The 15,361-nt window shown below is 31.5% G+C and overlaps 1 protein-coding gene across 2 annotated transcripts; it reads right to left on the reverse strand.

Moving 5' to 3' along the window:
* Positions 1 to 3,625: 3,625 nt before the first annotated feature.
* Positions 3,626 to 14,047, reverse strand: LOC127724511 (zinc finger protein 239-like). Of its 2 annotated transcripts, none has more exons than XM_052231493.1 (2): positions 13,945 to 14,047; positions 3,626 to 7,378 (listed from the first exon to the last, which is right to left on the reverse strand). In XM_052231493.1, exon 2 carries the CDS (start codon positions 7,285 to 7,287, stop codon positions 6,346 to 6,348), a length of 942 nt encoding a protein of 313 aa, XP_052087453.1. In that variant the 5' UTR covers positions 7,288 to 7,378; positions 13,945 to 14,047; the 3' UTR covers positions 3,626 to 6,345. The 2 variants fall into 2 exon arrangements, with proteins under 2 accessions (XP_052087453.1, XP_052087454.1); XM_052231494.1 differs by lacking the exon at positions 13,945 to 14,047 and adding an exon at positions 8,287 to 8,425.
* Between the last annotated feature and the right edge of the window lie 1,314 nt (positions 14,048 to 15,361).

Consider the following 15,361-nt stretch of genomic DNA (forward strand, 5'->3'; position numbering starts at 1 on the left):
TGTGTGTTTTGTAATTAAACTTAATATATAGAATAATAAATTTTGTCTCATTCCATTCAGGATACAGGTTCTACTGAATGAACTCAAATTGTAAAAAAGAAGCTTAAACTAATGGATAATAATTTAATCGTGAACTTGCGAATCAATTAATAATGATAAAGATTATATCTCATATTTTTCTTCTTCTAAAAATTAGCTAGGCCTATTTCAGTGCAGTTTTTAACTGCTAAGTCAATTTTTTTTTTTTTGGAACACAAATAAGTCACACTTCATGTCATCATGAAAATGCTTTGAATGAGAGTGATTAAAATGCAAGTCTGATAGGGATTGTTTTAAGTTGAAAGGACAAGACTTTTATGTTTCCATTGCAAATGTATAATAATTGCATTTACTTTTGCAGGATTCCTTCGTCATAATAAAAAAAGTTATAAATATTAACAATGAATGATTTTTTTCCAGTCATCTTGATTCAAGTTGTGCACAGACAGTATAAATTTTTCCTTACCTTATTGTTTCATTGAACGTCAAACATTTCTCTTAAAGAAGAAAAATATATAGTCAAATTTACAGCTGAACTCGCCATTGCTTTTTCAAACAAACACACTAAATGTTTGTACATTCTGTTCACATGCATGTTGACATCAATATGTAAGACAAAAATAGAAAAAGAATGGGTTTCCTGCTGCAGTATTGACTCGTTTCTCTTTTCCTTTAAACAATCGTGATGCTTGTCCATTCAGGAACAGGCAAACAATAGATGACTCTTTAGTTCAATAAATCAAGTCTTTTTCGGTCAAAATGTAGAATCTGGTACCTACAGCTACATATTCAATTGACCAACATCAAGGAGAAGACAATAAAATAATTATATAATAGTTATTGAAAAACTGGTCATTATCGTAATACATGGACTGTCCTACGGGCAGTACATGTATCACGATAATGACCAGTTCTTCACCAACTATTATGTTTATTTCATTGAGGAACCATGTTTTTAAAAATTCTCATAAATTCAAATTGTTCAAAGCAAACTCGAGTTATTGCACGATTTCTATAGGAAAGAGTGAAGACCAGTTATAGTGATAACTATAAGTCACTGCCATGCAATAATCATGAAAAGTCTTGACTGCAAATTTGGTGGCTGAATTGGTGCTTTCAGCATTCTTGTTGCTGAGTAGTTTGTCTCTATCAGCATCGGAAAGTACGGCAAAACGATCATTTAAGTTGTCTGTAGCAGACGTGCCTTCCAGTTCAGCCATGTTCCAAACGTCTGAATCGCGATTGCGTTTTATTAAAGGGACATCACTCTAAAAAGAGAAACCACGCCCCACTTGTCATTAACATGTAAAAGTCTGTTAACGACCGGTTTTCTGATCCGTTTTTTTTCTATTAAAGACCGATGGATTTTTTTACTTAAGAATAAAGAATGGCATGTGGCCCCTTGTTATCCAATAAGAGAAGCTAATTCTTAACCGTTATGAAATTATTATCATTATAATACGTTTACAAGTATATGCAGTGACACTTCCTGTTGAGTAATTTAACCAAAATTTGTCTTATAAATGATAAATATAATTGTATTCGACGATTGCCTTCTATTAATTCACCAATGTTTGAACGTCAGGGAGTACATTCACCAAATAAGCAGATTATGTAAAGACATCAAAGACGAGTATTTTCTGAACTGATTTTTCAAATGAGTTTTGATCACTTTGCACCTGCTCATTCATTTTGAAAGCTAGGAGATCGATGTGGTAAGACTGCCAGAGACAACTTTTACATGTAGAGGTAAGCAACCTTGGTCACCGTACGACTTTCAACAATGATTATATCTTAATAATTTTCATAATATAAGATTTTTATTCAAGTTGAAAAAAAAATTCTCAGAATTTACACAGCAGAAGACGTCTAACAAAACTGTATTGCTGGTGACCGTGGAAACACAGGTTAAACAGTCATTATAAAATACATGAAGCTTAAGTACATACCATTTCGTCTTTCAATAAACTCAAAAACTTTGAAGAGGGTTATAAACCATAAATTTGAATTATTGTTATCTTTTTAATATATGACTGTGTGTAAAGTTTTACTGTATTGTCCTTTAGATATGAAGTAAAAGTTCTTCGTGTGGCCAGGTTATCTATTGACAACGTGAGTGTTCGTTACAAACAACGTGTCATATCATTTTTTACTGAAGATTATCTTATGTATATAAAAAGAGAGTGTCCATGTCTATCCCATGTCTGGCACATGTCCAAGTACTTGCCTCTATCTACGAATCTCGTCATTAGTGATTTTGTGCATCTTTCTTCTGTCATTTATGGAATCTGATGTCGATAGAGATTAGTAAAGGAGAGGCGAAACATACCGAATAGACATTCAAAACACGAGTCGAAAATATACTGACAACACCATGACCCAAAAAAACAAAACAAACAGTACACAAAACACAACATTGAAAACTTAAGACTGAGCAACACAAACCCCACCAAAAACTTGGGGTGATCTCAAGTGCTCCCCATAAGGCACCCGTCGTGTTGCTAATGTAAGTACAAACACGGTGAAAAGTCTCATTCGGCAGGTCACATTCGGGGAAAAGATGGGGTTGTAGTTACTAAAATTGAGAAATATCCGTCGTCATCTGTGAAACACATATCCCATAACAGTCAACCAACTCGTAATGGCGTCCGTAAAATTTACGAAGGGATAATTTCAACATCACCACTTGGAACTAATGTTTTGTTTTTTTTTAGTTTCCTTGTAGGCATTAACAGTCTATCAAGGAATTCATGATAGGAAATACAAGCCTTGGAAAACCATTTCAACTGGGAGATATATATTCCATATGCAGATTTTTATCTAGCTATTATAACTTTTATGATGTCAGGCAAAAACGCAAAAAAAATGCAAAAATCGTCATTAAAGGGCCAACGATGTAATAAGGAGTCGTTAGAAGATATCCTCAATATAACTTACTTGTAGATTTCGTCTTGCTGATCATGTTCGCTTGTTCAAATTTATACCTATCGATTGTAATTCATGTAATTATTAAGATATAAAACAAAAACGCCATGAATTGGTAAACATTGTCATTAAAGGACAAAACTCTTAATTAGGAGTCGTCTGACGATTTCAGCAGTTTTACTTAATAGTGAATCGTGTCTTGCTAATCATTTTTTGTTATTTTAAGTTTCTCTCCATCTATTATATATTTTAAGATATTAAGCAAAAAAAGCTAAATATTGGAAAATATCATCTTTAAGGGCAATAACTCATGTAAGAAGTCGTCTGACAATTTTGATGTAAATAGACAATAGGTACAGCTCAACATTCTGAAAATTTCTGCACTGTCTGAGCACTATCTATAGCGGTTTTCAAGACAAAAGACAAAACTTGCATTTTACCCCTATGTTCTATTTTTTGCCTTTGCAGCCATGTTGGTTTTCAAGCGGGGTCAACGGACATAATTTTTAAACTAGATACCCCAATGGTAATTCTAGCAAAGTTTTGGTAAATTTGGCCAAGTAGATTCAGAGGAGAATATTTTGTAAAATGTCTTTTTTGTTGATTTGAATATACCGGCGATCACTCAATGGTTTCCCTTTATGACAGACTTAACACACAATCAAATTAGGAGATCTCTGTGAAAGTCTTTTATTACTCATGTTACATGTGTAGAAATGAAAGTATGACATGTGTCAGGGGACTTATTGAAATAAGTGATTTTTAAATCACTTATTTAAGTAGCAAATTCGAAGTTTTGTCACAAATTGTGATTTTGTAGTTTTACCAAAATTTTAAACACATATGTTTAGATAATATCTTTTCATTAGAAAAATTGAAAAACATGAACTTTTAGCTTCATTTAAACAGCAAGGTTTATTATGCCTTTGATGCAATCATTTAGCTGCAAATTCTATTTTAGTTGAAAAAATGCTATAAAAATGGCTTTACATAATGAACGGATACTTTCTTGACAGATTTTTCCCAGCAGTGGGAGTATTTTTCATGTAAAATTCAAGGTTTCATCTTACAGATTATGTAATAAAATTCTACTGTTCGCGATCAAAATTTCACTGTTCGGGGGTGCTGAAATTAGTGGGGGTTATTATAATAATGATACTTAAAGAAGTGATTTTTTGGAAGGAAATTGAGGTATGATACTTAAACAAGTGATTTTTATGTCATTATCCTAGATTTAGTACAAGGTCATCACCTGACATGACCCGGTCATCCTATCAACACAGATGTTGGTTCTGATAATTTTAGCAACATAATTAGTCCCTGGATCATTAGTATTCTATATTTAAAGCTACAATAAAATTAAATCACTTAGTCTAGTGATTAATTTGTACTACTTAAATAGGTGATCATTAAAGAAAGACAACTCTTACTTCCAACCTTTATGGACATAATGTTACTTGAATCAGTGATTTAGAAAATCACTCATTTAAGTAAGTCCCCTGACTGATGTATGAATCATTTATCAAAATGGCAATTGTTCAGAACTAGTAATGTAAAAGTAAAACAAAAAAAATACCGAACTCCAAGGAAAATTCACACGGAGTCACTTAAAAAATTGCAAAATCATAATCTCAAACACATTAAACGATTGAAATCAACTGTCAGATTCTTGACTTGGTACATGCATTTTCTTATGGTGGATCCAACCTGGTTTTAAAGCTAGCTAAGCCTCATTGTATGACAGTCGTATAAAATTCCATTATATTAACAACAATGTGTGAACAAAACAAACAGACATAATAGGTAAAAATTTCAAAAGAAGGGGTACAGCAGTCAACATTGTGTTATAATCTCAATCACTATAAAAACAAACAAATATGTCAATGAAGAGCAGTTTTAATGAGTGAACAATAATTTGATTTTCAAAAATATAACTGAAAAATTTAAAAATAATGTCTGAATAGTTTAATGATTTGTAAACATGGTAAACTTGGTAAATATCCAATCAAAATAAAACCAAACCTTCATTCAGTAAAAGATACAATTTTCCAATTTCAATATTTTTTCCCACTGTTAAGATTTCACCTGTAAGGAAAATGCTAAATTTAATTGGTTGTTTCCCGTTTGTTAAGCTAACTGCTATGAGACTATACGAACTTCTTACTTATAAACTTGGTTATGGTTTTATTAAATAATAGTTTCTGTGTCATAAAACTAACCTTGTTAATATAATCGTTAAATTTTATCTTCAAATTTCAATCAATATCCAAATTTTAAACAAAACTCTTTGGGACTAAAATCAATAATTCAGAGCCCATCTGCAATTTCAAGCATAAATAGCTGTTTTGTTTATTTAGTTCAAATAAAGTGACAGTCCTTTCATGTCTAAAACTGCACCTTATTTTGACTATTGCTGGAAAAAACAAACATACAGGACTTTAATTGCATATTAGAGCACATTGGTTCCAGGAAGTTTGGTAGTATAAAACAGGTACTTCTGATAAGAGCAACAGGGTAAAACCTCCGACTTCAATTTCATAAATATATTTTTTTTTTAATTTCAAAAGTAACTTTCAAAAAGGGATTAACAGTGATCCCAAGTAATTGAGCTTTCTGCTGTTAATGCATTATAGATTCATGAGACTGTAAAATTTTGAATCTATGAACATGATGTACATCACATTTCAAAATAATGTGACCCTTAAATTATAAATCTTACTTAAAAAAAATGAGAGAAAAAAACTACATCTTATCAATATCAGGCAATTATAACATACAGAATTATGATGATCAAAAAACACATTCAAATGGCAATTATTATTATATTGTTTGAAAAAAACTTCCATACAATTCAAATATTTAAATACAAAATATAAAAGTCTTGAAGCACTAAAATTTATACTCGAATAGATCTTCATTTTGATTACTGATCAAATTGATAATATCATAAAATTTTGAATATTACAATTTATTTCAGGTCTACAATTATATGTAAATTTTTGTGTAAAATTATGGTGGCTGTTTACAATTGCACATGTAATATAACCGACAATTAAGTTGTTAATTTTTCATCATTTCTATTCCAGGCCAGATAGACCAGACATGTCAAACTGTATGAAAGTGTCATACGATATATTATTATTATATCACCTGGAGATACCCCTGTAATACCAACATTATAAGGTAAACTGCCACCAGTTGTATATGAAAGTTGCCTGAAAACCAGTGAGCTCCAATTAAAATACATAACATTTATATAGTTAAGCACCAGTGTGTGCTCTCATGTGCTTGTACACAAAACCCTTTATAGCAACAATCAAGTTATGAAATTTATCTTCAGTTTGTGTTTTGATTTGTAAATTTATTAGATACACCATACACTTAACTTTTTTCCACAGACATTATATTCATTTGTTTATTAATGTTATCTCCTGAGTGCTTTCTTTTGTGTTTTTGTAACTGACTAGCTTGAATAAATCCTTTACTACATACAACACAGGTATAGGGTTTATCCCCAGTATGTATCTTCATGTGTCGTCGTAAACCCTGGCTATAACTAAAACCTTTCCCACAAACATCACACTTGTGAGATTTATCACCAGTGTGAACTCTCATGTGTCTCTGTAATCCCAGTTTCTGACTGAAACATGTACCACAAACAGCACACTCGTGAGGTTTATCACTAGTATGTGTTAATAAGTGACGTTGTAAGCTAGATTTACTACACAACTCTTGACTACACATATCACATTTATATGTGATACCACCATGTACCGATCTCCTATGATGAAATACATATCCTTTATCACTAAACCCTTTACCACATACATCACATTTATATGGTTTTTCACCAGTGTGTATTACACTGTGTCTCTTTAAGTCTCTATTCATACGAAACCCTTTACCACACACTTCACATGGAAAGGGTCTATCACCAGTATGTTTTCTCATGTGTCCATGCAAGTAATAACTACTAATATACCCTTTACCACATACACCACATTCATAAGGTTTTTCACTGGAATTTGTTATCATGTGATTCTGTAAACTGCTTGAAATACCTATATGAGAATTCGAATCAAGGGAGATAACTGTTTCTGTACTTCCCTGTCTACTGTGGTACGCCTCTAACCTGTCTGCGATTTGGTCAGAAGATATATTAATTGACCCCTCTAAATTTCCACTATGAAACACTTCATCTGCCTCTCCTTTTTCTTGACCATTCTGGTTTTGCTGGTATATAAACATCTCTAACTTGTTTGTAATCTTGTCTGAAGAAATTATAGTGGAACCTTCTGCCATAGCTATATTTTTATAAGACATTTAACATTTCTGTAATTTATTGTCTTCCATGAAACATGTTTCTAAGTGATCTGTAGTCTGTTCTGTTGCCTTGTTAAAGGCTAAACATTTCCTTAATGATAAACAAAATACAAGTAAGTTATAGAATGAACATGATGAATATATAGAACTATAGAAAGTTAAAGTTTAATAAATCTAAAGTAATAATAACACAACGTAACCGTAGACACAAGTATTATTGTTACATTCATAATTCAGCAGTTCCTTACCCAACCCTGCATTCCGGCTATTAGTCTCCAATGTAACAATAACTTTTTTATTATTGTTACATTTCAATGTAACTGTCATGACTGTAGCCTGTGTCTTATTTAATTTTATACGGAAAAGGAATAAGTAGATTACAAGGGGAATAACATTATTAAATTCAGCGTTAATCTTTAATTACCAATCTTCTTTATCTTGAAAAAAATGTTATCAACTCTTTGAATTAATTCATAAAAATTAAAAAAAACAAAAGGCTCCCCACCCGCTACATTTGATTTGTAATACTTTAAAATTTAGATATTTTTTTCAATTATTGCTACAATGTATCAATCATGTTTGCTCATTTGAAGAATTTATTTAGTAGCATTTTTGTAGATCTATTAGAGTTTGTGAGATCAAAAAAGGTCATTTAATGGAAAAACATTCTATAACTAGTGTGCCAGTTAATTAACAATGGTTATAACAATAATTGCAACAAGGACTTTCTTGTAAATCATATGTTGCTGATTTTTTTTGCTGTTTTTTAAAATTTTTCTCCAGCTCTTATAGTTTTTGACAAAAATTCAAAAAAATGGATTCAATCAACATTTAGGAGAAATACCTTTTAAAAGTATTTGGTTGACAATTTCAGAGCTATGAATCAGATGATCAATTGATTTGTAAATCTTATTGGGATGAACATGATTGACCTTTTACCGTTTCTCTCAATCTATCATATTTTGTGCAAAAGCTGCAAAAATTAACCAAAAAAATCACCTTTCAAGAGCAGTAAATCCTCTCTGCCATCAATTGATGATTTCAATAATGTTGGCTTGTTTGTAGATCTTATTTTGTAGGATATTTTTGCAATAAACTGTTGTTCTCTATCTACATGATCCATCTTTGTTTTTGCAAAAAAATCATAAAATGATGGGAAAATGGTCATTCAGGGGCAATAACTCCTAAGAGGAGTCAGTACACAATTTTGGCCATATTGATTTATCTGTAGATCTTATTGTGCTTAACATCTCTTCTAGTTACCATTTCTCTCTTTTTTAATGGTTTCTGGAAGATAAAAAATGGATAAAAACAAACTTTCGAGAGCTAGAACTCAAAAGCTTCAATTATCAATTTAGCATGTTGAGGCCAAGTTGATTTATTTGTAATTCTTATTGTGCTGAACACTTTAGCTGTAAACAATTTATCTCAATCCATTATAGTTTCTGCAAAAAACACTGCAAGCCTTACATTTCCAATCGGCTGTGAGAAAATGAAATAATTACAGCTAGTGACTTACTCTGAAGGCCTGTAACGAATGATTCCGACACTAGAAATAGGAGTGTTATACACCATTTTGTAGATAATTTAAGGTGGTACCAAGCAACTAGACTAAAATAAATTTGGCTAGTTTGATTTCCATAAAATTTTCACAAAATATTTACTTCTGGGGATTGACCCTTTGACAAAATTATAAAAATGTCAAAGAACTTGAACCACACACTTTATCGGAAAAATTTCATTGGATATATTGACAGATTGAGGTTTGAATGAAAGAACCTTAGTGAGCGCGCTCACATACCCCACGTCCCCACATTGTCATTGGAGAAATAAAATAAGTGTAAGGAAAAAAAATTGTATCAGAAAAAAAAATTGAATCATAATTTCCTGTCAATATGCACATCTACATAGTATGTCCTTATTTATTATCTACACAGTTTCATGAAATTCTGTTGTGTGGTTTGAGAGGAGTTGCAATGACAAAAGGTTGCAGTAGTATATTGGGCAAATAAGTTCAAAGGGGAGTAACTCCTGGAAAAAAAAATTGAATCGTAATTTCCTGTCGATATGCACATCTACGTTGTATGTCCTTATTATCTGAAAAAGTTTCATGAAATTCTGTTGTGTGGTTTGAGAGGAGTTGCGATGACAAAAGGTTGCAGTAGTATATTGGGCAAATAAGTTCAAAGGGGCGTAACTCCCGGAAAAAAAATGAATCGTATTTTCCTGTCGATATGCACATCTACATAGTATGTCCTTATTATCTGAAAAGGTTTCATGAAATTCTGTTGTGTGGTTTGAGAGGAGTAACGATAACATAAAGGTTGCAGTAGTATATTGGGCAAATAAGTTCAAAGGGGCGTAACTCCTGGAAAACAAGTTGAATCGTAATTTCCTGTCGATATGCACATTTACAAAGTATGTCCTTATTATATGAAAAGGTTTCATGTAATTCTGTTGTGTGGTTTGAGAGGAGTTGCGATGACAAACTGTTGCAGTAGTACAATAAAGTGAATAAGTTCAAAGGGGTGTAACTCCTAGAAAAAAAATTGAATCACAATTTCCTGTTGATATGCACAACTACATAGCATGTCCTTATTATCTAAAAAGGTTTCATGAAATTCTGTTGGGTGGTTTAAAAGGAGTTGCCATGACAAGAAACAGGACTGACAGACGGTAGTATACAGTCAAGGATATAACTCTATAGGGTTATTAGAGAAAAATAACATATGTTTGTTATTGTGGACTAAAGAATCAAAGACCTGTGATAACATATGTATGTTACATGTTTCAAAGGGACAATATGCATCATTAGTTTTGTTCAAATGTATACAGGTTCTATTGATATTACTATTGTCTTTATGTATACTTAACTATAGAAAGATATAACAGTTCATATTTTGACAATCATGCATAATACACCTATGTTATTACAGAAAAAAATGGCCTGTAATAACTAAAGGGTGTTATTACAGCTTCTCTATATCACTCCAAAGCATTTGCTCAGACATACATCATGCTTAATTACAATTTATTTTAATTCATTGTAAGAAATAATGACCAGAGCATGTAATGAGGTTCTGCGCAAGTTTCCCAGTAATTCCCAAGTGTCTCATATAATAAGTTACATGCCTTTAATAACTAAGCCTTGTTATTACAGCTAAGTTAATCATTTAAAAGCCTTGTCTCATTGATTTACCATGGTTAATGATATGTGTATTAATTCAATTCAAAAATTAGTTATCAAGGCTATGCATTTAGTTTCTGCGCAAAGTTTCCAGAGTTCCCTAGAGCCCACTAGAAATTAAAATGTTGATCATGTATTTTACAAATAACAAACATATGTTATTACAGATTTAGAAAATTTTAGGTTTAAAGAGTAGACAACTCATAAAAATATCTGTAATAACACATGCAAGTTATTTCCTGTAATAACCCTATAGAGTTATATCCCTGACTGGTATATTGGGCAAATAAGTTCAAAGGGGAGTAACTCCTGGAAAAAAAATTGAATCATAATTTCCTGTCGATATGCACATCTACGTAGTATGTCCTTATTATCTGAAAAGGTTTCATGAAATTCTGTTGTGTGGTTTGAGAGGAGTTGCGATGACAAACTGTTGCAGTAGTACATTAAAGTGAATAAGTTCAAAGGGGCGTAACTCCTAGAAAAAAAATTGAATCGCAATTTCCTGTCGATATGCACAACTACATAGTATGTCCTTATTATCTAAAAAGGTTTTGTGAAATTCTGTTGGGTGGTTTGAGAGGAGTTGCGATGACAAGAAACAGGACTGACGGACGGACTGACGGACAGACTGACGGACGGACTGACAGACGGGTCAAAAACATTATACCCTCCGCAACCCGTTGCGTGGGGTATAATAACACTAATTTTGATAATTGAGAAGCTTAATATTTCCTTAGTTAACAATAGAACATGATCAAAAAGTTCAGCTGATTTTTAAAGAGTTATTTCCCTGTGAGTGTTATGTACCACCTTAATGTAGATTATAACAAAACAAGTATCAGTGGAATAAACAACCATATAATCAAAATATAAATGAAATTTGTGAGCGGGTTACATTTCTCAAATATATGAGTTAAGTACCCTGTGTTACATTAGAGTTTTTATAGGTAAAAAAAATTCGTAAGGGTTCCGCGGAACCCAGTGTCTCGCCTACTTTTGCTGCTAATCGCAGGCTCAACAAAAATGAGGAAAAAAATTAATAAAAATATTCCTCTCTATACTATCTTTTGATTGTAAGTAGCTTCTGTCCAAGTTTGGTAAAAATCCAGGATAATTTATGAATCTAATAAATGTTTTAAAAACTTAAACTGCAGACTGTATGTAATGTTGACTGGAAGAAAAACTAAGTCCATTTATAAGTAAAATACAGAAAAAATTGAACAAAATTTTATCAAAATTTCCTTCTAGATACTAGCTTTTGATCATAAACAAGCTTCTGTCCAAGTGTGGTACAAATCCAGTATAGTTTAAGAAAGTTGTTAAAATTTTAAAAACTTTAACCACAGAGTGAATGTAATGTTAACTGGCAGAAAAACTAAGTCCATTTATACATGTTATAAGTAAAATACGGAAAAAATGGAATTTTTTTTTTACAAAATTTACTTCTGGATACTATCTTATGATCATAAACAAGCTTCTTTCCAAGTTTGGTAGAAATCCAGGATAATTTAAGAAAGTTATAAAAATTTCAAAAACTTTAACCACAGAGTGAATGTAATGTTTCCTGGTAGAAAAACTAAGTCCATTTATAAGTAAAATACGGAAAAAATGGAATTTTTTTTTTACAAAATTTACTTTTGAATATAATCTTATGATCATAAACAAGCTTCTGTCCAAGTTTGGTAGAAATCCAGGATAGTTTAAGAAAGTTATTAAAATTTCAAAAACTTTAACCACAGAGTGAATATTTGTGAACGCCGCCGACGACGACAACGGAATGTAGGATCGCTATGTCTCGCTTTTTCGACAAAAGTCGAAGGCTCGACTAAAAGAGACAAGTGCCTGTGGAATTGACCCTAAAAGAAACAACACTGTGTAAACAGGAATTGGGGTGAAAAACTTGATACTGTTTATATAGAGCTTATTGGGTTTGATCTTTTTTCTAATGCATGCATGTTTTATACATATATAGATATAAGAAGATGTGGTATGAGTGCCAATGAGACAACTCTCCATCCAAGTCACAATTTGTAAAAGTAAACCATTATAGGTCAAAGTACGGCCTTCAACACAGAGCCTTGGCTCACACCGAACAGCAAGCTATAATAGGACCCAAAAATGATGTAAAACCATTAAGTAAAAACTGGAAAACCATATATCATGTATATCTCGGAACAGTATATCTATCGGGAAATGAATCTGATAGGCTTTTCAGTTTAAAATTGATAAAATCTCGAACTTTACGAGACTTTGCGAGATTTATGGATTTTGGTAGCGTCTGATTGAAAAACGATCGAAACTGCTCAATAAATTAACCACATAATTCCAAACATTCAACAAATAGAAGTTTTATCATAAAGTAGATAGATATAATTTGTCATATAAAATGACCTATATAAGTGTGATTTATTTGATGTGAAGTGTTTTATAATGGTAATGAAATTGGGAATGCCATCGCCGCCATTTTTTTATTACCCCGTTTGCATTCTGAACTCTTCTGTGATGAAAATGAATGCGATTATGACAAATTTGAAGTGACAGATTACAAGTTCGATACACTGGCATCACTTATTACTTTGTTTGAATGACATTTTTGTTTATATTTTTAGAAATTATTAAGATAATAGCGAGTATATATCTTACACATGTCCGTTTTCGCATTGTGTCATTTATTAACTATGACCCGACGATAAAATCTGCTATAATTAGGTAGTGGCAAGTCCCGTCAATATATATGTTCCTGTATATATGTATATATATATATACAAGTCTAACTTGAAAACAAAGTTCAAACCTATGATTGCGTTGGATAAAAACCGCAATTTTTATACGTGTGCATGCAAAACAAATTTCTTGTTAGAGGGGTCTAAATACAGCACAAACAACATTTTCTAAAAGACCAAAAAAGTGAAAAAGTATATTTTAACAAAACGCATTTGACTAACAGGTCGAACAACAAATGTTCTTAAACCCTGCTGACTGCCATTGGCAATTGCCAAATAAACGGATCACCGAGGTAATAAATGGATCTTAATTGTATATATATATATATATATACTTTGTACATTATATGGTAAGTTCTTTTAACTTTGGCTGTCTTTATTTTTATTTTTTTTTCATTTCAAATAATCATAATGCTTATTACTAAAATCAATCCAAATGAAAAACAAACATTTACAAATCCTTTACTAATTGAAATGTTATTCACGCGTTCCATAGGAAATATTGTGTACCCAAATTTTTTCCCTTTACATTTATATATGGTTATATCTTCATTACAACCATTTTTATAATTATTTTTAAAACAACAATGATGAAAGCTCTATCTGAATACAAAATTCATTCTGACACTCGTGACAACTTGTCGGTCTAATGATTTTCCGCATTTCAACCGAGAACGATACAGTATATGTTTACTTTATTCCAGTTTATTTCCCTTTTGCAATAACAAATAACTGTTTTCTCACCTTTTGTTATATCTAGCTTCTGATATTTCAAAACGTTAGGTTTATGAAGCATGTTGAAAGTGCAGCTAAAAGCTTGTCAATGCTTGCAGGAACAAATAACAAAGGGCAATAATCAAAGTAAAATTACATATGGAGCGCAAGTTTAACTCTACTTTATCCAGATAAGGTACGTGTAATGCATTCAATATTTTCCTCATTTAAAACATTAATTTTTATAACTGACAGGTGTTGATATTTTGAGATCTTTTATCTTGTGAGACTACTCAACGATTATAAATAGGTTTCGAGACTGTTGATTGTCATAATTGAAGCTACATAAAAGTTGGGGAGGGGGTCGGCCTCCTTTAAACCGCCTCTGGTCCTTATATAATATAATGCTTTTGCGTCATCGACCTATATGTATAAATATATGTTAGGTTTTTGTAAAACCTGATGGTACGTAGATATTCGATGTATTTGTGAGTGTAATTTGATGTTTGAACATTTCATGATCGATACCGCTCGGTTCGGGGAGGACACACGGTCTTGAAACTGGGTGACACTAATGACTGGACCAAATGACAGGACAATGACATGACCAAAATGAAAAATGTTAATAACTTTTTTTATTTCTCAAAGTATTTATGTCAAATTTGAAATATAATAAGATTTCATCATTTAATACACAAATTTAAGAAAAAATATTAGAATTTTTGTTTATTAATAAAAGCTTTTGAAAACGTGACCTGACCAACGCTGACAATGACAGGACCAACATCGACAATGACAGGACAAAATGAAAATGCTAATAACTTTTTTATTTATCCAAGGATTTATGTCAAATTTCAAATATAATAAGATTATATCATTTAATACATAAATATAAGAAAAAAATATCGAAAAATATTAAGTCTTCCGAAAACGTGACTTGATTAACGCTGACAAGACCAACATCGACAATGACAGGACCAAATGAAAATGCTAAAAACTATTTTATTTCTCAAAGGATTTATGTCAAATATTGTTGGCTGCTGAGTTATTGTAGTCTTTGGATTGAACATGTTGTATAAGAAATATGCCAGAATAGAATTCTTGGGATCATCGGCTACCATATATGATATTGTATGTTTAAAGTATTGAAAGACATGTCTCACATATTGAAAAAATTCAATCCCTCAATAGACTGATAAAAAGAAACATTGTGAGCATCTAAGTTGTGATCACTTTGTAAAGTATAAATTAAAAGATCAAATAACAGATACCAACAGATGACTGTCATAAAACATGAAATATGTTTTTTTTCATATTTTTAATTATATTTCTTGAAATCGATTTGAAAAATTATTGATGTGTAACATCTGCAATTAAATAAGAAAATACAAAACTTTTTTCCATAATATATCATTCTTGCACTATTTTGCCAATTTTAAAATGTGTT

Source organism: Mytilus californianus, unplaced genomic scaffold (genome assembly GCF_021869535.1).
Source record: "Mytilus californianus isolate M0D057914Y unplaced genomic scaffold, xbMytCali1.0.p SCAF_14, whole genome shotgun sequence".
NCBI classification, from domain to species: Eukaryota; Metazoa; Mollusca; class Bivalvia; order Mytilida; family Mytilidae; genus Mytilus; species Mytilus californianus.